General features: G+C 42.8%; 3 protein-coding genes and 1 non-coding gene across 7 annotated transcripts; 2 read left to right on the forward strand and 2 right to left on the reverse strand.

Moving 5' to 3' along the window:
* Positions 1 to 3,953: 3,953 nt before the first annotated feature.
* On the reverse strand, positions 3,954 to 8,353 carry LOC136501911 (factor of DNA methylation 5-like). The gene is made up of 6 exons (XM_066497431.1): positions 8,282 to 8,353; positions 6,470 to 7,329; positions 6,170 to 6,351; positions 5,924 to 6,013; positions 5,549 to 5,833; positions 3,954 to 5,369 (listed from the first exon to the last, which is right to left on the reverse strand). Exons 1-5 carry the CDS (start codon positions 8,284 to 8,286, stop codon positions 5,573 to 5,575), a joined length of 1,398 nt encoding a protein of 465 aa, XP_066353528.1. The 5' UTR covers positions 8,287 to 8,353; the 3' UTR covers positions 3,954 to 5,369; positions 5,549 to 5,572.
* Positions 8,354 to 9,053: 700 nt separating this feature from the next.
* Positions 9,054 to 9,126, forward strand: TRNAR-UCU (transfer RNA arginine (anticodon UCU)). Its single transcript has one exon. It is a non-coding gene; the product is annotated as a tRNA-Arg (tRNA).
* Positions 9,127 to 9,684: 558 nt separating this feature from the next.
* On the reverse strand, positions 9,685 to 19,391 carry LOC136501349 (general transcription and DNA repair factor IIH subunit TFB1-1-like). 4 transcript variants are annotated; one of them, XM_066496861.1, is made up of 20 exons: positions 19,245 to 19,391; positions 18,676 to 18,754; positions 18,371 to 18,435; positions 18,222 to 18,285; positions 17,503 to 17,641; positions 16,788 to 16,863; positions 16,593 to 16,685; positions 16,391 to 16,435; positions 15,566 to 15,622; positions 15,235 to 15,390; positions 15,077 to 15,142; positions 14,800 to 14,923; positions 14,287 to 14,343; positions 14,084 to 14,208; positions 12,206 to 12,397; positions 11,288 to 11,401; positions 11,121 to 11,198; positions 10,455 to 10,502; positions 10,241 to 10,309; positions 9,685 to 10,077 (listed from the first exon to the last, which is right to left on the reverse strand). In XM_066496861.1, the coding sequence occupies exons 1-20, from the start codon at positions 19,317 to 19,319 to the stop codon at positions 9,997 to 9,999; spliced, it is 1,803 nt and encodes a 600-aa protein (XP_066352958.1). In that variant the 5' UTR covers positions 19,320 to 19,391; the 3' UTR covers positions 9,685 to 9,996. The 4 variants fall into 4 exon arrangements, with proteins under 4 accessions (XP_066352958.1, XP_066352957.1, XP_066352959.1 ...); XM_066496860.1 differs by having other exon boundaries at positions 14,797 to 14,923; XM_066496862.1 differs by lacking the exon at positions 19,245 to 19,391 and adding an exon at positions 18,891 to 19,067 and having other exon boundaries at positions 14,797 to 14,923.
* Positions 19,392 to 19,592: 201 nt separating this feature from the next.
* Positions 19,593 to 20,796, forward strand: LOC136502248 (uncharacterized). Its single transcript, XM_066497705.1, has 2 exons — positions 19,593 to 19,814; positions 20,100 to 20,796. Exons 1-2 carry the CDS (start codon positions 19,647 to 19,649, stop codon positions 20,751 to 20,753), a joined length of 822 nt encoding a protein of 273 aa, XP_066353802.1. The 5' UTR covers positions 19,593 to 19,646; the 3' UTR covers positions 20,754 to 20,796.
* The last annotated feature ends 3,148 nt before the right edge of the window (positions 20,797 to 23,944 follow it).

Consider the following 23,944-nt stretch of genomic DNA (forward strand, 5'->3'; position numbering starts at 1 on the left):
TAATAAAATATCAATCTTCCCTTTTATAAGGGTGCGAGAGATTAACTTTTTCTAGGAAACTTTGCTGCCTTCCTATATGCAAACTTTAATTGAGCGGACTCTTCTCCATCTAATTATATTAAGAAAAGCGCATATAATTTTTTTTCTTATATTTAACCATCAGTTTCATTTCTTCAGGCACTGCTCTTGCTATCAAAGTTACCACCAGAACTAGTTGGGGAACCAATACAAGGACAGCGGTTGTATGATGCAGTGGATTGCTTGCTATCTTTTATGGTACGCATCATATGACAAACCCCTTCAGCATTATTAATTAGAGAAATGGAATTCTCTTTATGATTCCATTATCTTCTTTATGTATTTTTAATAAAATTGGGACTTCAGTGCTGAGGTTATTGATCACAACCTTTTTTTTTTTTTTGGTATCGGTGAAGAACAACGACGGGACATTTTCTACATACGAGTGTAAAAGAACGTCATCCTGGTTGGAGGTGAGTGCTTTGGTTGCTCCTCTATTGTCTGCAATTCAATTTTTCAATCACCGTGCCGATTCATTGGGTGTAGAACACACGATCTGCAAACAGTTTAATAATCCTCTCACTGCAATGCAAGATAATTTTGTTTCGATGGAAAAATTATGTTTTAGAAATGTATAAGCATACCACCACACCAGGACCATGCATGGCAACATCTTTAAACCTTAAGAAATTTACTTTTCTGAAGCAATCAGAACATTTTGAGATCATAATTGATTACAATAATACTGTTAAAGTATGTTTTTTTAGATAAAGGAAACTTCATGGGTCTCGGACAATTACATCAAGATGATACAATTACTCCTAGTATACCAAATCGAAGTCTCTAGGCCCATATTGAGTGTTGAACATTATTCACAGTTGTGGAGTTTGTGGACATTATTAACTATGGGCCTCAACTGGCCTGCCTGTAGGCACTCGGCACCCGTGAGAGAGAGAGAGAGTAGGAGAGGAGCGGTCTGGTGGACGGCTGTCTGCGTGGCTTGTGCCACGGACGGCTGGGCTAGACTGCCTGGCCTCTTTCCTCTCTTCTTTTCTATTTCCGTTTTTATTCTAAATAAAGGTAGCCCATATATATATATATATATATATATATATATATATATATATACTCGTGCTTAAGTATACATGTATATTTTTGAAAGGGTTGGTTTAGGTTACGAAAAATCCATAAGAGTCAACTCAGCCATGTTGGATTTGTTTATTCGGCATGTTCGTTGGTTGGTTTCTGGGCTAGTTTGGGCTGGCTGATGCTGGTTTGTTGTGAGAGAAAAACATTGTTGGCTGGTTGAATAAGCCTGGCTAAAACCAACAAGCGAACAGGGTGATTAATGCAATATATGATTGAAGTGCGTCCCCTAATTAAATGAATTTCAATTTGGGCGACTTCCAATATTTCTAAATGCACAACATCATCCAAGAGCTTTTTTACGAAAATTTTTAAAAATCTTGTATTTTCGGGTTACGATATTTTGGGATTATTACAAATGGGGAGAAAGGAAGGTGAAGAGGTGGTCGCTGCTGCCACATGCATGGCGGCTGGTGTTGGTGGACATCGAGGCTGGCGATGGGAAGTCTTGTTGATGAGCTGGTAGTTTTGCTGCCTCCAGAGCAGCACAAGGGCCTCGATTCCAGAACTACTCTAAAATAAGAGGCTGTTTAGTTCCAGCAAGTTGAAATTCTGGGCTACTGTAGCACGTTCGTTTTTATTTGGCAATTAGTGTTCAAACATGGACTAATTAGGCTCAAAACGTTCGTCTCGCAATTTCCCACCAAACTGTGCAATTAGTTTTTTTCGTCTATATTTAATGCTCTATGCACAGGCCGCAAACATTCGATTTGACAGGTACTGTAGCACTTTTTAGGATTTTGGGTTGCAACTAAACAAAGGGCTAAGGATGGAAATAACTAACTGTCATGCTGATGAACTTACTATTTGGGCAAACAAAAATAGAAAATCAAGTGAGGATTTGGTTGTGGCAAGCACTTTGTTCATTGCATAGTGATGGATCAGAAAAAGGTTGTTGAAAGCAGTCAAAAGATCGATGAAGTAACAACAAAAATAATAGTTAAACTTCAAGAACTATGAAGCGTTTTTTAAAAACAATTCAGTGTTCTGCACAGATTAAATTTTGCTCCAAATTATTCTGTTTTGTCCTAAATTATTCTGATTTGGCCTGTCTTGCATGATTGTACTGACCTGGCTTCCTTGTCATCAGCTTCTCAACCCTTGTGAGACTTTTGCAAACATCATGGTTGATAATCCGTAAGTGATGAATATGTGTCTTTACGAGAAGAAAAAACAGTTGTTTCCTTTCTTCTAATGACGACTCCTTTAGTTATGGGAGGTGACCTATCATCTGAATCCATAAAACCAATTGACAGATGCGTTGAATGCACATCATCTGTTCTACAAGCTTTGGTTACATTCAGAGATCTGTGTCCAGGCTACCGCAAGGATGAGATAGAAATTTGTGTCAAAAATGCAACAAAGTTTATTGAAAACGAACAGCAACCGGATGGCTCATGGTACCTAGAACTTTCTTTTATTCAGTAAAAAATATTAAAAATTTAATTATGCTAATAACTAGATTATTCCTTATTCAACAGGTTCGGTACTTGGGGTATCTGTTTCATCTATGGGACACTATTTGCAGTAAAAGGACTAGTGGCAGCTGGAAAAACATACAAAAATAGTTATTCAATCAGAAAAGCATGCAATTTTCTTTTATCGAAGCAGTCAAGTACTGGTGGATGGGGAGAAACATATCTTTCAAGTGAAACTAAGGTAAATATTGATTTTCCTTATGTGATCATGCTTGCATTTTCTTAAGTGGTTTTGTTAGCTCATATCTGATTTCAATCTGGTCGTCTTTAAATATGATATGATACTTCAATGGCTGTATTTGGCTATCTACTTAGTATCCAAAGCTGCTCACTATCCAACAACAAAAAATCTAAGCCTCCATTAAGGTTGGTAGATGTCACTGCAGAAACCTACCGTCTATTGGTAAAGATCTATTCTAACTACAATCCTAAGTCAGTGTAAGTGTCTCTGGTGCAATCATCGATGACAATTTTATAGTTTAGCAAACTCACATATGTCAATATTATGGTGTTGTGGTATAGTGTCTGCAGATGTTTGAATTGTGCTAGTTTTTGCTATGTTTTTTTATGAAGGATTTTATTAATTTGCAATCATTACATCGAGTTGATAGAATAATCATGAAGTCACTTACCGGCCTCTGCTATGTTAGTTATGCTGAAATAGCATTTAATCTAAAAATGGCATTTAGGGATCTGCTTACATATTTCTCTAGCAATTAACAAAATGAATTCTCCACACTTGGGTACAAGCGCAAGGTATCTAACAGTCACAACTAAGCTCAAAAAAAAAATCTAACAGTGACAACTAATTGTCTCCATGTTCACAGACTCAGCAACTATCAAGTGCATCTTAAGGCTACTCCTAATGCATTGTGTCATGTCACTCTTTAAAAAAACAACTATGTTGGCTGAGTCTTTATTATAATATTTTGCAGATTTATGCAGAGGCAAGCAGTCCTCATGCTGTCAACACCGCTTGGGCAATGTTGGCTTTACTTTATGCTGGACAGGTATATTTTCTGCATTACAGCATTTCAATTTCGGTGAACAAATTATGAACAAAACCATCCTGATCTCCGTTTATTATTTCATTGTCGTGGGAATGGAAAGCAGGTTGAAAGAGATCCAACACCATTATATCATGCTGCAAAAGAATTAATCAATATGCAACTGGACTCTGGCGACTTTCCACAACAAGTAAGTCTTCAATTCTTTTGCACACACATATATTTTTTCCATCAAATTAAGCATCTTTTACCATTTTATAAATAGAACTATCATGTACATAAAAAGCTAACATGTTCTCAATATAATAAATTTACAACTGACCAAAACAACATTCTCGTGCCCACTTTCTGTTTCCTTGTGCAAGTGGAATTGTCCTCTGTGCTTTCACAAAAAAGTTGCATTCCAGAAATATGGCTTGTGCATAAATCCATGTCGATCTCCAAACAAGACATTGATGATCTTCATAGCTTCGGCTCTTTACCATGAACCATACACAGCATTCTAAACATGCAACAATATTTATGGTACTATCGCTTTGGTGGCAGGAACATGTTGGAGTGTCTAACCGTTACATGTACTTCAATTATGGTAACTACCGAAACCTGTTCCCTATTTGGGCTCTCGGAGAGCTTCACCGCCAATATGTTGAAAGGAAGATATGTAACTAATGTGGATATTCAATATTTGCTTGCGATAATATATAAGATAAATGATAAGTATTGTATGCAATATGGAGCCATGTATATTGCAAGCAAAACCACATAAAATTAGTAAGAAATTTTGGGCAAATGTCTACAGATCCAAAATAAATGTCCTTGGAAAAAATTCCATGGATCCATAATACCTGTTGTATATGTTCTGAATGACAACGATATGTAAATTGCTACATTTACTATTTCAAAAATAATTTGTGCAAAATAACTATCTGGCAAAAATATTGCAAATAATCCTCCTATTTGTTCAGTGAGAATTGGTGTTTCATGTGTTGCCCGAGGGCACAAATTGCTATTCTCTTCACATAGATCGAATTTATAGAGTTCATAAGAAAGTGCCTCAATAGTCTAGGTATTTGTATCTCTCACTCTAGAAGACCATATCAATTCAAGTAGTTTCTAGGCTGGTTAGAGAAGAAAATCTTGGATGCAGTCAAAGAAGCAATTATTATGAGGGTGTTCCCATGTTAACAAGATGATGTGAGACAAGTTTATTCAAGGTAAAAGCAATATAGGGCGGGAGAATTTGACTAGGAGCAAGGGTCATTATGGTATAATTTGGTGGACGTATGGTATTATGTTTTTAATGAAATTTTTTATGACTAGTATTCAACTTTTACAAAAATGAAAACATGCACACTGAATTTCAAGACTTGCATACTATGGAGACTGGGATGTTTCTATTTCATCCTTATCTAAATAATGGTGTGGGACACTGGGTGTCTACGGCGATACTAGTGGGGCCGTGGGGGAACCTGGGAACAGGAGGTTTAAGCTGCTACATAATCATCAGACATCAGTTCATTATTCATCAGACAAGTTGCTTCATGGAGAAAAAACTCATATTTAGTTCAAGTCAAAGAAAAGCACCAAATGGTAGCAGTAAACACTGTTTGCAAACATACTTTTGCTTGCAAGATAGAAGAAAGGGCTTCTCATCCAGTTCACCCATCCTCTTGATTCCAATGTTACTACGACTACGAGGACCTAATAAATCTGTCAAACCCTGCAAAATATCCACAAAATCTATCTCAGGCAGAGTCAAAAGGACAGATGGGCATAATCTTTAGGAATCCACATCTATAGAAGGCATGAATCTAAATACGATTAAATTTGGAAAAATGCATATCTAAATAAGGCATGTCTCTGCAGATTTTCTGAAAATATACTGGCATATGATAATACCGTGATCAGCTCTTTCTTTGCACGTCAAATCTCATCACTGGCCATCCTTTCTTTAACAACAAGAGTTTGATTGAGATCTTCCAGATGTTCCATCTCTTCAATTCTTTCATTCAGTTCTGCTGTCAGCTCCTCAGAACGTTTCTTCACATCAACACCCTCTCCTTCAATGTGTTTCACCACCTCCAGTTTGCCTTTAAGTTGTTCAATATCTAGCTCCAGCTTTTGCTTTTCATACACCTGCCTTTCGAACTGCAGGATTCTGTTCACAGCGACCTCCTTCTCTTCCTGTTTGAGTTTTGGAACCCAAAATAAGTTCGGGTGCATGAAAACTAAAAAAAAACTCAGTGGTATCAACAAGAAAAAGGATGTGCGTACCTTATGTTTCTCAAGAAGCTGTAGCACCCATTCATCAGCTTTCTGTTGCTCAATTCTAGCCATGTTGAGGGAATCATTTTGGTCAGCATTCTGCGGGGAAATTAGTACGAAAGACAGGTATCAGAAAAGAATCATTATTGGCAAGACTATGAATACAATTCAGAAACTATCTGATATGTGATACAGTGATAGAGAAGATATGGACAATAAAAAGTAGCACTAATAGAAATGGGGATGCACCCATACCTTTTTCCTCTCTTCCTCCAGTTTTCTTCTTTTCATGTCAGTTTGAGCAACTTGTTCATTGAGCTGCCTGGACCTCCATTGGATGTAACTCTCTTTCTCAACCAACTCATTTCTCAGCTTTTCAGTCTCCTGAAAAACTATGTGTGTATGTTTGCGAGCAGCTGACTGCATATTCCTCATTTCTGTGAAAAGGATAAATAAAAATACAATAGGCACAATCATTTTAGATAATACAAATGAGCATAACATCCATAAAGCTCTAACAGAAGAATATTTCACAACTAGAATCAATGAGCGTACCTTCATTATAACGTTTGTGCAACAAATCACTTTCTTCCATGACTTTCTGAAGGGAGAGATTCATTTTATTACACTTGGTACTCTGTTGAGTCAAATTAGCTATGAGATTGTCAGTCTTGCTGGACATCTCTTGTTCCAGTTCAGAAACTGTCTTCGGGCCACCATTTGATGACAAGAACCTACCAACTGGGTCATCTGATTTGTAATCCTCTTCTTTTGCCAGCCATCCAAACACATCCTTTACATGTTGCTTTGTTTCCTTCCAGTCCAGTTTCCCCAAGTGTTGTGACTTGAAATAGTTGTGGAATGCTAAGGCGTTCTTGAACCCAATGCAATCCTTGGTGAAAAGAACAATGACGTAGCCAGTATACCCATTGTCACCATCCACAGCAGTAACTTGCACGGGTTTGAAATCAGCTAGCTGCTTCATCAGTATGCCTCCACCCCCCTGGGTTTGTTCGGCCAGAACATTTGTGAGGATGCCCATCCAGGGCCAAACAAACACTTCCAGATCTTGCACTGGCTTTGGAGGGTTACTTAGCGCAATAGCCTGACATGGTGGCAATGTGGCTGCCGCATCAGCATGGTCCTCTTTGAGAAGTTTCGCTAGGGCCTGGTGGTTTGCCTTCACCTTTGCAGCACGGTTGGATGCGCCCACCCCAACAGCGTGCTGAAGCAGCTCGTTGTAACGGTAGTCCTGCTTCTTCTTCCCTGGACAGAATGGGCACCTGAACCTGTCACTGCCCAGCCTTGCCACAAACTTGCCAGCCTTCAGGTCCAAGTATGACTTCTCAGCATAGTCATCAATATCAGTCTTACTTAGCTCTGATGACTCATCAGAGCTGCAGTCCATTGCGGACCTAAGAAAAACAGAAATATCCAGGTCAGAACTTGATTCAAGAACAACAAAATAAGCTGGGCAGACATAAGAAAAAACAGAAATATCCAATGCAGACCTAAGAAAAACAGAAATATCCATTGCGACAGCATATTGTTCTGACAAGATCCAAGAACAACAAATAAGAAAGAACTGGTGTCTAGAAAATTATAAGCTGGCCAACAATCCCAAAAGGCACCAGCCACCGCCAATCACACCCCAAGCCCAGGCCCGGCACACAAAGCACAATGTACCTCGACCTCGATGACAGGCAGCACCCTAGTGAGGCAATTTCGCGAACAACTTAAGCTGGTGGTCAAAGCAGCCAGCCAGCCAGCCACGCCGAGGGTTAGGGGTTCCCCGGCGGTGCCCCGCCCCCAGCGCGCGCACGGAAACCGACATCGACGCCACGGGACGAGACATGGGTGGGGGTCGGCCGGGTCAGCGACCACCCCCAACCCCAAGACGGAGCGTAGAAGCGACCGGACGAGGTCGACGTCAAGTCGCTGCGGCCGCCGGAGCCGGCGGCGGCGACGAAGTGGGTGCAGACAAATGGGAGCCCGGAGCCCCGGACCGTGCGGGGTGTGCTAGGAAGGAAGTGGTGCCAGGCCCATTACGCGTGGGCTTGGTGATGGGCCGGCAATAAAATACGGCCTTATTGTTTTCCCCACGGGCATCGACTAAAAAATGATCTGTACTGTAGTTGAAAGATGGTGTTTTCTTTCTAAAAAAATGGAAGATCGTGTCGAGATGCAAGAACACACCAAAAAAAAGAGAGAGAGAGAATGAACAGGCAGCAGCAGAATTAGTACGCGTAAATGGAAACTATGCAAGAGAGCACACCGTAGATGCAAGTAAAGCAAACATCGCTAGAGGTAGTAGAAGACGATGCAACCGCAGGTTAAAGCAAAAGTGTAGCAGTAGTAACACCGTACCGCATCTCGTTGCAAAAGTGTCGAGAGGGGAGAGAAGGCGGTAGAGCTCGTGCACGTACAGCGGAGCGCAGAGGCCGGAGGAGGAGGACGGTGATTTCTCCTAGATGAACCAACGGTTCGGCGTGTGATATGCAAGTGTAGCCTCCTCCACCTGTAGGAGGAGTGGGAGGGCGATCGAACAGTCAGTTTAATACTTCATGGAGAAGCAATTAATTTCCAAATCCGATCTGCTGCGATCTACTAGGAGAAAGCAGTGGTGAATGCAGTTGGAAGAATTCTAATGCCAATCATCGAAGCATATGACCACCAAAGTGCCAAAACCCCCCAAAGAAATTAAGCAGCCAATCAGAAAACCCCAAAGTGACAATACCCCCAGCGTGAGCACAGGGATCTGAGCGACGCGCGCGGAGGATAGATCATAGATGGATGGTGGATCAAAACGAGGAAGCAAATAAACACGAAGAAGAAGAAGAGCACAGCGCGGGTATAGCCGCGGTTCCGTCCATGGAGCAGGAGCAGAGCAGCGCAGAAGTGCAGGCGCGCGTGGCGTGTGGCGAGACGAACCATCAGCAGCACGTCCAACAGCTCTCGCTCCAGGTGCGGGCGTGGCGTTCCCAGCATACGCGTTGGCTAGGAGTAGGGACTGTGGGTGGTTGCATGGCTGGAGTGGGAGGACATGGATGCTCGCGCGTGAGCGGCAGAGGCCAGCGCCCAGCGGGACGGCGATGTTGAATGCTTTCGTGAACAATGTCAAGACGAAATGAAACAATCCGCGCCCATGGCCTAATGGATAAGGCGTCTGACTTCTAATCAGGCGATTGTGGGTTCGAGTCCCACTGGGCGTGAATTTGTTTGTTTTTTAAATACATGTTTTACCCTTCATTTTGACGTTGCTTATATGCTTTTTTTTTTACCATTGATATCTTTTTACACCTTTGCGTTGCTTACTTGCTTATGCTTATTTTTCATTTCCACCTTTTCCTCCGTTCACTGTGCTCACAGGAACAACGGGGCCCGTGCTCTACGAAAAGCATGCTCCAACTGCCCAGCGGCAAGGACTGGACGGAACCGATGCACGACCTACTGCTTCTGCTAGTCCTGCCTCCTCCAAAAACGGCAACCCACGCTGCACACCCAGCAGAGCGAGCGACGACTACAAGTCTACAACAAAACCCTATGAAACCCCCAGAACACTGCCACTGCCGAGTGAAACGACAAGGTGGAATAAAGCCAGCGCCAGTGCGCCGCCACCTTCTTTCATGCAACTCCTTCGTCAACCGCTACCCACAGATGTTACAAGACGAGTGGGTGACAGCTGACAGACGCCACCGATACTGTGATACGTAATGGTGGCTTTGAAATGCTGCAGAAGATACGTATGTAATTCCGCCCGACGGCCACGAACGAACAGCGAAAATTATAATGGGTACTGCTTTGATTCTATCTCGAATAGCCATGACCGCCATGTACAAGACGTCGGCAGCATCCTGCTGCGAGTCTCACTATTCACTCAATTACAAACAATTGATGACATAGATCAAGATTCTGGGGCTGCAAATAGCATGCTCCTGCTCCTCCTGCAGCTATTAATACGAGAGGGGGAAAAAAAAGATCAAAATCGTAGAAGCCTCAAGAATTCTACAGCAACTCTTGTACATTCGGGCACACTGCCCGTCTGTCTCGCTTCATGTGTTGGTCAAACCAGTCTCCTTGGCTCAAAACCCGTTGTGCCTGTTCCCGGCCTTGGACGTCTTCTGCTGCTGTTCCACATCGTGGTTGAAGGCGGCATCCAAAGCCTGCAAACGACATACCATCGGTACATTGGTCAGTTCGCTGCCATTTCGATGGGAGAACAATTCATGGAAGCATGTGCCAACTTTGAATGTGGGATTGTGATTCAAATAATGGCATAATGCTCTTAGGTAGGAGTACATGGTAGTGCGAGGAATGTTTACAGACCTGAGTCATGGGCTTTACTAGCCGAGATATTTCATGTCTTACATCAGGCTGTGCTGATTCCTTTATAAGCTGCATATTTCACAAGTAACAGAACATACAAAAGAACTTCAATGGTAATTTGAGTATAAACCCAATTTAGGTGACAAGTATGAGGGTTCTGCATATCTAAACAGGGGAGTGGGGGCAGATGTCAGATGTGCTGGCAAATATTTACCTGCAACTTTTGATATATCTGTGTCATAGCTTCTTTAACTCTTTGAACCTTCAAAACAAGTAAATTAACATCAAAGCAACTGGCATTAGAAAGAAATGCATGTCCAGAGTGAAGCTTTGCTATACCAAAAAAGACTAAAAGCATGATATGGCGCACAGCGCACTCAAAGCTTCTCTTCTAGACACCATAAGTTTTTAAAACTGTGTGACAGTCTTCCTGGCTTTAGCTTACCGAAACTAGCACCATAACTACAGTGGTACAAAACCTTCAGAACTAGGGCATTCTAACTCATAGTTTGGATAACATACTGTACAACACAATATACAGTATGCTACTCTATAGTTCTCAGTGATGGTTCTCTAACCAAATCAATGCAGCATGCAAAATAAACCGAGCAGCTGAAAACATCTTCTTCTTTTCAATGCAAGCTGCTGAAAACATCTAACAGAAGAAACATGGTGGATGTACAAACACTTCCTCTAGTCCTATAAATCAGCTAAGTTTGCACTTATAACATGAAATCAAGAAGTTTGTACTAATTTCCAAATTTTCTTCTTAATATAATGATACGCAGCTCTCCTGCGTGAGCGTGTTCCAGATAAAAAAAATCCAATTGAAAACACCATGGGTTACAAAACAGTGCTGATAACGATGGGGGAGATATACCTTGTTATAAAGGACTGCACTTGTTATTGGATACGATGACCAAAAATGCCGTAGCAATTCCTGGATAGCCGTCCAATGCTGAGAAAATAGATAGTTTACAGAAGTTCCATCGACACAAGAGTATCCATACATACAAAACGAAACCAGTAGTGAATACAGCATCTCACATCCATAAGCTCATCCCGTGTATGTTGAGGCAGCTGACCAAGGAGACCTTCTTGAGGATTCTTGAGGTTAAGTCTCCTTGAACGAGAAATCCCTTCGTTCAATTCATTAAGAACCTAGGCCCATACCATTTAGGTAGTTAGGATTTCCTGCTCATGCAATTTAATAGCTTAAGAACAGAGAAGCCACAGTAGCAGTAACACAACATCATGCAAACAGTTGCATAAATATGACGAATGGACCTTTACATACACATATTACTAAGAATGGGATACTAATAAACCAAATAACATGTGTTTCCTTCTTCCTCTCTTTTTTATATGATCTTTACGTGATACATTTAGGGTTCCAAAGCTCCAGCTCCAAGACCCATGCAGGATTTAGAGCTTGAAAGAAAAGGTCAAGTGGTTTAAACATCTGGCATTCAATATAAATGATTCAACATTTCAATAAAATGACCTCAGTTTGGCCACACATCCAACAATACCTGGACCTAGGGATGGTCAGCTCCAAAAATTCTTGGAGTTGGAGCTCTGCCAAACAGGCCTTAGATACTTCCTAATCGCCAATACATCCAACGGTTAACTAATTATGTTGATTACACCAGTGGTAGCCTGCCTTTTACCACTGGCTTCTGTCTGTTCCCAGTTGACTAGTGGACTGAGACTGACAACCATATTTGCAGTCCTGGTGCTGGTTGACCTTTGAAACTTATAATTGGTGACGAACTGATAAAAGGATTCAAGTTGCCTTGCAGTCTTCAAAGTGCCATTATCCTAAACTATGTCTGTGCACTCCTCTTGATTGGACCGCTAACCCAACAATTTATTTAGTGCCGAATCAGCTATTACTCAATACACTGAGTAAACTAAGAAAAAGTAATAAATAAAAGAATCAAACTGCCCAGTAAAATGGTTTACCTTAAGAGCCATATCAGACTGAATAATCGGACAGTTAAGCTTATTAACTTTAATAGAAGACATTTGGTCCATTAAATGATGGAATGCTTCTTCAGTGCTCAAGCTGCAAGTACGAGCTTTTCTTCCGTCATTGCTGCCACCTAGAGATCTCAGAGCATTTGCTTGTTGGGAATCAAAATATTCTTTAGGATCCTAATAAGAAAAAAGAAGACAAATTAATACATTATTTCTTATTTTGGTTGATATATCTACTATTACGCTGTGCGCCTCTTTTGATGACACCAATAGGCGCTTTGTGCGGAGAATCCAAGAATCTGAAGTCAGAGAGGCGTTGAAAAGGATGAAAGGAGGTAAGGCGATGGGACCGGATGGTATCCCAATCGAGGTGTGGAGATGCCTCGGGGACATAGATATAATATGGCTAACCAAGCTGTTCAACCATATTTTTCGATCGAACAAAATGCCTGACGAGTGGAGGAAAAGTATATTGGTACCGATCTACAAGAATAAAGGGGATATTCAAAGTTGTACTAATTACCGGGGAATTAAGTTGATGAGCCATACTATGAAGCTATGGGAGAGAGTTATCGAGCATCGCTTGAGAGCAATAACGCGGGTCTCTATGAACCAATTTGGTTTCATGCCCGGAAGGTCAACCATGGAAGCTATTTTCTTAATAAGCCAAGTTATGGAGCGGTATAGGGAGAAGAAGAAAGACCTACACATGGTTTTTATTGACTTGGAGAAGGCTTATGATAAAATACCAAGGAATGTTATGTGGTGGGATTTGGACAAACATAAAGTCCCAACGAAGTACATCGGGATCATTAAGGATGTGTACAACAATGTTGTGACTAGTGTTCAAACAAGTGATGGAGACACGGATGACTTCCCGATTAGGATAGGACTACATCAAGGGTCAGCTTTGAGCCCTTATCTGTTTGCCTTAATGATGGATGAGGTCACAAGGAACATACAAGGGGACATCCCTTGGTGTATGTTTTTCGCGGACGATGTAGTGCTAGTTGATGAAAGCCGGACATGAGTGAATCAGAAACTGGAGTTATGGCGGGAGACTTTGGAGTCCAAAGGTTTTAGACTCAGTAGAACTAAAAGTGAGTATATGAGATGTGACTTCGGCACTACTACTCGGGAGGAGGAAGATATTAGTTTGGAAGGTCAAATAGTGCCTAGGAAGGATACCTTTCGATATTTAGGATCAATGCTACAGAGACGGGGATATTGATGAAGATGTTAGCCATAGAATCAAAGCAGAGTGGATGAAGTGGCGCCAAGCATCTGGTGTCCTATGTGACAAAAGGGTACCACAGAAGCTAAAAGACAAGTTTTATAGGACAGTGATTAGACCTGCTATGTTGTATGGTGCAGAATGTTGACCTACGAAAAGACGACATGTTTAACAGATAAGTGTCGCGGAAATGCGTATGTTGCGTTGGATTTGCGATCATACAAGAAGGGATCGAGTTCGGAACGATGATATACGTGATAGATTAGGGGTAGCACCAATTGAAAAAAAGCTTGTCCAACACCGGTTGAGATGGTTTGGACATGTCCAACGAAGACCTCCAAAGGCACTGCTGCGTAGTGGAATCCTAAGCCAGGATAGTAACGTGAAGAGAGGCAGAGAAAGACCGAAGTTGACTTGGGTAGAGGCAATAAAAGGAGACTTGAAAGGATGGAATATACCCAAAGACTTAGCCTTAGATAGGAGCACTTGGAAAACAGCTATTCACGTGCATGAACCTTGATTGCTTCTGCTGGGTTTCAACTCTAGCCTACCCCAACTTGTTTGGGACTTAAAGGCTTTGTTGTTGTTGTTATATCTACTATTACGCCATGAGCACAAAAAAGCTTTACCTTTATACAAAGTGGTGCATACGGAAGGCTTCGTGGAGCTTGCAGATCCTCTATCTCCGTCATTCTAGCCACCTTCACTAGTCTCTCATGATTAGCATCATCAACAATAGAAGTGGAAGGTGGTTCTGCAGTTAATAATTCATCAGAACACAATATATTACATGTGTAAAAGGATTCAATTGAATTCCGATGCCATCTCTAACCTTTCTTGGACCTTACAAGGGCTTCAGCTAAAGTCTTTGGATCAGTCGACTCAACATCTACAAGACAAATAAAACATAGTACACTTAATGGATTGAAAGATAGTTTAAACAATTGGCAGAATGAAAATGAATAAATAGAAATGCAACATGAAAAACGAATCTGATCAAACGAAAAAGGGAAAGAATAGACACAACAGAAAGTCACAGAACAATTACTATAAAGGTATAGTTTGCAAACCAAACCAATGGTCCAGGCTAGTCGATTTGTATAATTATGAAAGAGCTATGGCCACAATAAATTATTCAAATGGGTGGCAAACAAAATAATTTAAAATCATTTCACTCTGTTGCTGATGTGCCCTGGAATCCCTGAGAACGGTACCATCTCAAAGTCATAATACTGAGAATGGTACCATCTTACCCCGCTAACATCATAACATGCTTGAGCAATCAATTGTATTAAGGAAAACAAAAGAGACATCACAAAGTTTCTTCGATTAGGTTCATAACTACCAAGAGATCTCCCTTCAAGAACAACAGCTGCATGACGGTTCAGGTCCTGAGACAGCGTCCTCCTCGCCAACTCACTGTCAGCATCGACTGTCTCTTTGTTACCATCACGGTGAATCCCATGGTCCTGAGTGTCCAAACACATAATGATTGAGCAGTAATTTTAACATAGGATGAGCACTTCATTGTCAACAGCAAGCAAATATGCTCAATATGAGAAAGTCTAGAGACCACATTTGTCTTACAAATATAAGAAGATAATAGTAGAAAAAAATCATACCGGAAGATGAATGTAATCATCTCCAGTGTCTGCCTCCATGTCTAATGTTGGATCGACTCGTTTTATCTGCAACCAACAATTGAGTCACTTGAAAGAAATGGCACCAACACATGGTAACAAAAAATGAATTACAACAGCAATCATTGCTAAAACTAAACCTTCATCTTTGCCTCCTTGGCCAGTATATCATCATTCTTCAGGAAGATAGCCAATTCCTCATCTCCAGCAGCCTCAGCTGTTGCTGCTGCAGTGTTTTTTGTCCTAACTAGATACTCGGCTCTACAGTATTTTTCCCAAAATCGGGTTTCTGACATCTATCCTCAGAAAATATAATAAAATGAGAAGATTATGACAGAATACAGCAGAATATATAGAGCATAATGAGAAATCAGCATCGACCATACAGAAACAGCAATAACACTAGGAAAATTTTATGCCTGAATTTTCTACAGTTCATTTTAAGATATTGATAATATAAATAGGTCTTACCTTTTTTGGAACAAAATCTAAATATGCTCTACGGACAGCAGGCTTTTCTGCAAAAATCTGTAAAATGAAAGGATATATGGCGTTAACAAGTTGGAAGAAGTATATCTTCAAGACTTTACATATCAATTCATTGCAAAGTTCAGATATACAATCATGGAATTCAGAACTTGCTTCCGTGAATAATATATGCCTCAGGTATAATGGAGTATTCTTGGGGAAACAGGACCCAGCGCAGATAGGATTCCAAGCAAGGAAGATGGATTTTGCAGCTATGGACTAATCCTAACCTGACTGGCTAGGGTGGAAGCATAATTTTCAGTGTTCCTGCTCAATAATTACCTTTGATCGCATCAAATTCACATGCACACAATGGAAATTATATTTTCAAGATATAAAAATAGCTTAGACCCTGTCTGGTAGGGTTCCTCCCCGACTCCGACTCCGGCTCCGGCTCCTTCAGAGGAGCCCTACCAAAAGTTTTTAGTAGGAGGAGACGTTTGGAGCCGTTTTTTAGTGTAAAAAGGAGGAGCCCTGCCAAACACGCCCTTAATAAAGGATCACGGCATCATGCGTGAAAGCTACTAAGGAAACAAAGAAGGTATAGGGCTTGCTACACATTCATATACAGATTCAAAAAATCTTTGAAACCTTTTACTAACAAAAATGTTCAGAAACTCCATAACTCACAAAATGACGTAATTTTCATTTTACAGCATAGTATAGAAATTTTGCAATTATAACAATTCAGGAAATAGAAACAATTGATGTTACCAAGCACTACATAGGTATTAGTTCATGATAAAGAAGCAGAGTGGAAAGGCGGACCTGATGTATCATCTCAGGTGTGATCTGGAAAGTAACTTTGTTTGTCTGAAATGCTCAACATAGAAATAATAAAAAAAAGTTAACTACCATCAGTCATCAGCAAATTCAGTGTCTTAGAATAGAACATAAGAAATAACACTTATCAATACTCTGGTACAGAATTATGGTCTACAGCTACAACAATAGTATTCCAGTGACATACCCGACCATCAGTTGTTGGCTTAATATCTACTAGCGCATTCTTGAAACCTGGCCTTTGTTTTGATCTTTTATTTGCTTCATCTTCAAGTAAGTTCTGCAAAGATCGTAAGGAAATAATGGATCAAGTGAAGAAACATAAAGTGCACAGCTAAAATTTACTAATCAAGTAACAATATACAGGATAAGTGAGTTTTACCTTTCTTGTTGCCCAAAATTCAGATTCTTGCAGAATATTTCCAAGAACAAACTTCTTATGTAATTTCTGCAATTCGCTGTAAAGGGAAATGTTAAATCAACAAAACTGAGAAACATAAGAACATTTTGACTTTTGTTGCATATGATAGTTTGCAGTTTTTTTTTTTTTTGCCATGTTTTTTCTAAGAAATCTATGGACTTTCAAAATCCATACATGTAGCATGTTCCTGAACGGGAACAATTAATAACAGTGGTCAAAGAGATTAAAATGATAAAATCAATGGTATAATTAAAAAATAAAACAGAAACACCATCAGAATTATATGAGAACAGATAGAAGAAAAACTTTGTGCTTCGTTTTAATCCTTTAGGTGTAACACTATACCAGTCATTTCCACTATGGCATCCATACTACCACAGCCAGCTTTCTGATATGACACCATTTGCAACAAAGCTCACCAAAATGAATAATAGAGACTGGTACAAGGTGATGCTCTAAAACTTTCTTTATCTACAAGATCATAGGGAAAACCAAATCTATGTTTTACAAAAAGAAAATCTTAAAGATCACTAATCAACCAAACATCATCTCAAAGAATGTAAATAAGCTCAACAAATTCTAGCAGATTAAATTTGTGCCCATATGAACTATCATCAGAACTTCATATTTCTGTGACCAAAAGAAATAGTTTGGATATATCAAATAATCACATTACCTGTCTTCTCGCAACAGTTTCACCCGTCTCTCCACTTCAGCAGCACTGAGTTGTTCCAGAGCAGCAGAAGCAACTGAGTTTTCAGGAGTCACAGTTGGTCTAGGAGGCACTATCCCTTGATGTTTGCCTAAAACCCTAGCTGCAAGGAGGATGTATTAAGTTATGGATGCATCTTATTGGGTAATAGATGCACGAAACTCAATATGGTAGCTTTCATGTGAGTCAGTGCCATAGCGAACTTGGCACAGCAAATAACCCTTAATCAAGAATTTTATTATATTCCTTATAAAATGGTCACTGTTATGTTATAGTGATCTATCTTATCTTATGTAGCAAGCCAAATGCTAGGTCTGGCTGGAATGAGGTACCTAGTCAAATTCTTATATTGCAAGTAACTGGCATAGGAGATAAGTTTATGCAAGAAACAGCTAAGTACTTCACGTTACTTTCATTTCATGCCTACATTAGATATAAAAGGGCGTACCCAGTGCAGAGAGCTCCCGCTCTGTGCGGGGTCTGGGGAAGGGTGTCAGTGGCAAGCCTTACCCTCGCCTGTGCAATGCGAGGAGACTGCGACTCGAACCCGGGACCTTCCGGTCACAGGCGGTAAGACTCTACCGCTTGCACCAGGCCCGCCCTTCCATGCCTACATTAGATATCTTACAAAGAAAATATTTAACTGTTCTGTTGGCATCGACTAACTACAAAATGAACATTACCTACAAAGTCGCGAGATAGGTCGCGGTTACCAACATTGTCAAACTCAAATATGTAGCCTCCAGCCTGAGAAAAAAAAATATATGCATCTCATACTAACTTTGAAAACAATTAGAAATAAGGCAGAGAAAATGCTATAAATTGCTCAAACCTTGTCTTCTTTTGAAAGGTTCAATAATGCTGCTTTGTTACCCTCTACTTTGTTGAACTTGTGACCTGGAGCACAGGCAACAAACCCAGCTGTTTCAGTATGCATGAAACACTATCACAGCTTAAATTGTTGTCTTGAGTCTAGTGATCATTTATCTGAGGTTAAATAGTTTAGAATGACCCTGCAGTAGATATGTTATAGGTATGTGAAGATAAGTTCCATAGTTAGTTAGGTATATTTAACAAGCTTTAAGCCAAATCACCAGCATAACAACAGAACTTTGATGGAGGAAAGTAAGTGCATACCTTTGATGGTCCGGAAATCAACATTGAACTTCATAGCCGACCGTGGATCATTAGGGGTGAAGGTGAACCTATCATCGTTCTGTAATTAGAAAAAAAAAACAACGAACTGATCATATTTGGATACAACAGGGTATTTCTGAGCAAGGAAACGAAGCCAGACGCAAATGCAAATGGCACTAAAATTGAACAGCAAACTAAATGGTGACCATCCATACATGAAAAATGCTCAAATTAGCTCATCCCTCCGCATCCGAACCTCCAGGATGCAGAGGGCAACCCACAAAGCTACCCCTGCCCCGTGGCTCGCATTTGCTACCGCCGATGAGCACAAACCCGCGCGCGCCTCCACCTCCACCGATCCAATCAGCGGCTAGTCTCCACCGGTCCCTCGATTCAATATTTGCCGCCGGCCCCAGAAGCCGCCGACCAAAACCCCCGCCCGCAACAGCGGCGCACCCCGGAGCCTGCTAGCGAACCGTGCGCGCGCGCCGGGAGGAGAGGGAGGGGAGGGAGAGCCGCGCAGAGTGGGAGGGAAGGGGAGGGGACTAGGGGAGGAGGGTGGCACGCACCATGCGGAGGATGCCTGGGGTGCCGGGGTCCTTGATCGTGGTCTTGTACTTGGCACCGATCGTCATGGACCCCATCGCCACAACCGCCGCCGCGGTGGCTCGCCTCGCGGTCTCGCTCGCCGGCGTCGGAGCAAAGCCGAAGGTGCGGGGAAAAAGGGCTTAGGCAGCAAGCCTACAAGTAGAAGCAGGCTGCAGGCTAGTGTGATTTCGGCGCGATGGGCTGGGCCGTGGGCCCGCGATTCGGTACAGGACGGCCCATTTAACGAAGGAGAAGTGGGCCGTCTTCCGTCCAGTCTCCAATGCTCTGCAGCTCCCTGTCTCCGTCGTCGTCTTCCTCCGTTCCTCGTCTCGTGTGATCGCATTCGCATCTCGGACATCGGTCGGAGACGGAGAGGGAGGTATATGGGAATGAAGAAGGAAGAGCTGGACTACGTGCTGGTGCCGCTGGGGCTGGCGGTGATGGCCGGGTACCACGCGTGGCTGCTCCTCCGCGTCCGCCGGCAGCCGGCGACCACCGTCATCGGCGTGAACGCCATCAACCGCCGCATCTGGGTTCGTCACATCATGGAGGTGGGATCCATTTCTTCTCCACGTCATATCGCGCGCTCTTAAACTTCGGATCATATGCATGGATGCATGCACCCACGCACAGTCCCACACGATCCATCCCATTTTTTCCCTGGCATGCATTTGCACCTCTTTTTTTTGAGAAATTTTCCTGTTTCATGATATTGCCAATCAATCAACCAAACGAACAAAAACCAAATTTTCAAGCCAAGAAGTGATGAAGTGGAGCAGAATTCCCAGGGTTGAGTTTATTGATCCTTGCAGTAATTTGCTTGGCTGAATTCGCAGGAGCCGTCCGGGAAGCACGCGGTGCTGGCGGTGCAGACGATCCGCAACAACATCATGGCGTCGACGCTGCTGGCGTCGACAGCCATCACCCTGAGCTCCCTGATCGCGGTCCTAATGTCCAGCGGCGGTGGAGGCGCCACCGCCGCCTCCAACAACAACAACAGCAACGGCGGCCTCCTCCCGGGCGCGCCGCTGGTGGTGGGTGCGACGGGCGCGCCGGCGCTGTCGGCCAAGTTCTTCGCGATCCTGGTGTGCTTCCTGGTGGCGTTCCTCCTCAACGTGCAGTCCATCCGGTACTACAGCCACGCGAGCGTGCTCGTGAACGTGCCGCCGCCGCCGGCGGCGGAGGCGGCGGCGTACCGGCACCGCTGCGGCCGGGCCGTCGGGTACGTCACGGACATGCTCAACCGCGGCAGCTACTTCTGGTCGCTCGGCGCGCGCGCGTTCTACTTCTCCTGCCCCGTCTTCCTCTGGCTCTTCGGCCCGATCCCGATGTTCGTGGCGTGCGTCGCGTTGGTCTGCGCGCTCTACTTCCTCGACGTGTGCAAGGACTGGGAGGAGGAGGAGGAGGAAGGCGACGGCCATGGCCACTGTCATTGTATTAGTGATGACGAGAGGTCAAGACAAGGGAAGGATGCAGAGCAGCAAGTGTAGAGATGAATGTGCTAGCCTGCTAGTCATTTTAGGCTATAAGCAAATAATTTTTCGAGATATACTGGCTACTGACGAAGTGACACTTGAGTGAGTGGATCCGACACATAGGTTGCATATATCTACCCCCACCCCTATAATACACCCGTTAGAATAAATCTATAGCCACACAACAAATGCATGCTCCACAGTCATGTCCTATGCTACATCCACACCCATGAATGCACCTAGAAAATATAACACCATCAAAACGGATGCACCAGATTATCTCTTAGTCATTCTCTCTCATTACTCATCCAAATCCGACGATTCGTGTTTAGTGTGTCTGCCCTCCATCACCCTCCCGCGGACCTCCCACGCGCATGCGCCTGCAGGTCATAACCCTAAAAAAACTCAACGCTACGATACGCGCGTTTACTCGGTGATGGAGCACCTCCGCTGCTCCGCCTCAGATCCAACCTCCCACCAATCCGGAGGAACAGGAGCTAGGGTTTCAATCATCCGTGAGAAGGCGAGCTAGCGAAGACCGGCGGCAGACAGCAGGCACGGTGGCGGCGCGGGCGCGGGGGAGCCCCTGCAGAGGCGCGGCCACCCGTGGTGGTGTGGGGGAGGGCGCGCGTACACCCCCGGCGGCGCACGGGAGGGCGGTGGCCACCCCAGCGGTGTGCGGGAGGCACGCGGCGAGCCCCCGCAGCGCGCGGAAGGGCGGGGCTAGCCCCCGGCGGTGCTAGGAGCCCCCCCCTGCAAGGTACTCTCTACCGTATCATGAAAGAATATTTGAGAGATTTGGTATAGAAGATATTTGAGAGGCCTTGCAAGATTTGCTACAGAATATTTGAGAGGGGCAATTAAATCGGCTGCAAGTTGTCCTCTCCGTAGGTTAAAGCTTTCTATTTTTCACTTAGGCCCCCTTTGGATTGAAGGATAGGAAAAATGTAGGGATAGGAAAAACATAGGAATTGATGTGCCATGTTTCTTCAATCCTATAGGATTACCAAACACACGAAAATAAATGAGAAGCTCTTTGGTAGCACCACAGGAAAACCAAAGGAATTCTGTACAACAGTTTGGATTTGAACAGCTAGCCATTGCATTCGAAACAGCAAACTTGCCATTACAGTGCTTATACATATATGCAGCAGCGTTGAAGGAACTGACACATTCTTTGATTTGCCTTTGCCAGTCCTGTGCGCATGATAATTTGGTAGATAGCAGCAGCACACTAATTAGGCTTAGGGGCGCCCCAAACCGCACCTTTTTCAGGCCTACTACTGCAATCTTTTGGGTGGATCTGAGTACTAAAATGTCGATCCTCAGTTAGGGAAAAGGAACGTACTTGGAAGCAGATGGGGAAAAGAAAGCGCACCTGGACGACGGCGGATGCATGGACCCCCTGCGTTTGTGGTTGCAAGCGATGGACTAGGTGGCCGGAGATGGGGTCAGGCAGATTCCGTGGCCGGCGTTGGGGCAGGCCGACTCTCCCTACATAGCTAGCGATGGGGAGGGCGTCACGCTGTCCCGTGCAGCGGTGATGCCGCGGCCGTCGCGCGAGCCGGCGATGGGGCGTCCACCAGGTGCGCCAACGACGGGCGACCGCCGCGCGAGCCAGCGATGGGGCGGCCGTTTGTCTTTGGCACGAGCACGAAGATGACCGAGAAAGAGCGAGGCGCGCGACAAGTCCGATTTCGCGCCAGGAAAGCTTCCAAGAGGTCTGACCTCATGTTTATTTTCCTCTGGAATCAGGCCATAGGAATGCAATCCTAAGGAATTATTCCTTTACTTTCCTGTGAACCAAAGGGCTAGATAGGAAAAAATTCCTTAGGAAGATGAATCCTCCAAAAATTCTGTGCCAATCCTTCAATCCAAAGGGGGCATTAAAATCTGATATGGGTATGCAGATGCATGTGCGGGGACGGGATGATGGAGCAATGTCCACCAGCACGCCTTGCCCAGATGATGAGTCACTGTAGCCAGTAATCGAATCAAAGCCATTTTGCTGTAATACCTAGATGATGGATAATGTCCACCATCACGACTTCCTCCATGTAATACCTACATGTGCTGGTAGGACATTTCTACTCAATTTACATTATTGATCTTTTGTGCGAGTTAGTGACTTTTTATATTGACGGTAATAGCTTGTTGTCCTGCAGAAGATATTCCAACTGATGTCATTAATAGCAATTTTGCTTTTTTTTCAGATCCCATCCAGCAGATCTACAGAGTGGTCAAAAATGGCAGCGAGCAAGCAAGTGAAATGAAAGAAGAAACAAAGAGCTAAATGTCTTGTACGAGAAGTATACAGAGAGAAAGATTTGTTCTTTGACTATAGGGTTCTCATGCAAAATCATATCTGAAATAATAATAAAAAAATTATGTTTTATCAAAATGAATTTATCTCATTTTCCTTGTTTTCCTTTCACTCTTACTTGTAGGCCTTGAGATACTTGCATTCCCATGTAATAATCAATTTGCTGGTCAAGAGCCTGGTAGCAATGAAGATATCCAGGATACAGTTTGAGGTTCAGAGCAAAGTTTACTATTTTTGACAAGGTAAGCAATTTGACCTATGAGCTTTTCTTTTGCAGTAACTAACATATTATGAATTCAAAGTTTTCTATCATTCATCTGAGTATGTGAAATAAAAACAACCCTCATTGCTATCTCATTGAAATTTTGTTATAATCAAGTTTATTGGACCAGGCAGAGATGTGAACAGAGTAGGAAATTTAAACATTCATAATTAGCGTCACTGCAGAGACAACATTCAATGGTTGGTTGGTTTATTTGCCATGTTTTTTCTTTCTTGAGCTTTAACAGTTTGCTGGGTTAGTAATCAACATTTTTTGTTATTCAGATATGATTCAGTTGGCGGTTTTTTTTTCTTTGACAACTGATTCAGTTGGTTGTTGGTATTGAAATGCTGGAGTCTTTGCTTTCGAATCTTGGTCCAAAGGTTAGTAGCTAAAATTATTATTTCCTTAAGTAAGTAGTCTAAAATATAATTTTCACAGTAGTTGAATATGGACTGTGATTGTTATAATCCTGAAACTGTATTTTGTTGATTTCCATTCTTTTCCTGCAGGGGATCTACATTTGCAGTTGCAAACAAATAATGGGTCAGTTTGTTTTTCACCTAATTTACCTGTGTATATGTAGTGGACTTTCAGTAGCTTTGCTCTTTAGCAGCAGGC

This window comes from Miscanthus floridulus, chromosome 13 (genome assembly GCF_019320115.1).
Source record: "Miscanthus floridulus cultivar M001 chromosome 13, ASM1932011v1, whole genome shotgun sequence".
In the NCBI taxonomy this organism is placed as follows: domain Eukaryota; kingdom Viridiplantae; phylum Streptophyta; class Magnoliopsida; order Poales; family Poaceae; genus Miscanthus; species Miscanthus floridulus.

What these genes read in the sequence shown, in the direction of transcription:
- LOC136501911 (XM_066497431.1), bottom strand. An exon ending in TGGAGGAAGAGAGGAAAAAG is followed by an intron (nt 6,014 to 6,169) that starts GTATGGGTGCAT and finishes ATTTCCCCGCAG; the next exon opens with AATGCTGACCAAAATGATTC. An exon ending in AGCTTCTTGAGAAACATAAG is followed by an intron (nt 5,834 to 5,923) that starts GTACGCACATCC and finishes AAACTCAAACAG; the next exon opens with GAAGAGAAGGAGGTCGCTGT.
- LOC136501349 (XM_066496860.1), bottom strand. Translation starts at nt 19,319, where the DNA reads ATGGGGTCCATGACGATCGGTGCCAAGTACAAGACCACGATCAAGGAC. An exon ending in CCCCAGGCATCCTCCGCATG is followed by an intron (nt 18,755 to 19,244) that starts GTGCGTGCCACC and finishes TTCTAATTACAG; the next exon opens with AACGATGATAGGTTCACCTT. An exon ending in CCTTGTAAGGTCCAAGAAAG is followed by an intron (nt 14,209 to 14,286) that starts GTTAGAGATGGC and finishes TATTAACTGCAG; the next exon opens with AACCACCTTCCACTTCTATT.
- LOC136502248 (XM_066497705.1), top strand. Translation starts at nt 19,647, where the DNA reads ATGGGAATGAAGAAGGAAGAGCTGGACTACGTGCTGGTGCCGCTGGGG. An exon ending in GGGTTCGTCACATCATGGAG is followed by an intron (nt 19,815 to 20,099) that starts GTGGGATCCATT and finishes CTGAATTCGCAG; the next exon opens with GAGCCGTCCGGGAAGCACGC.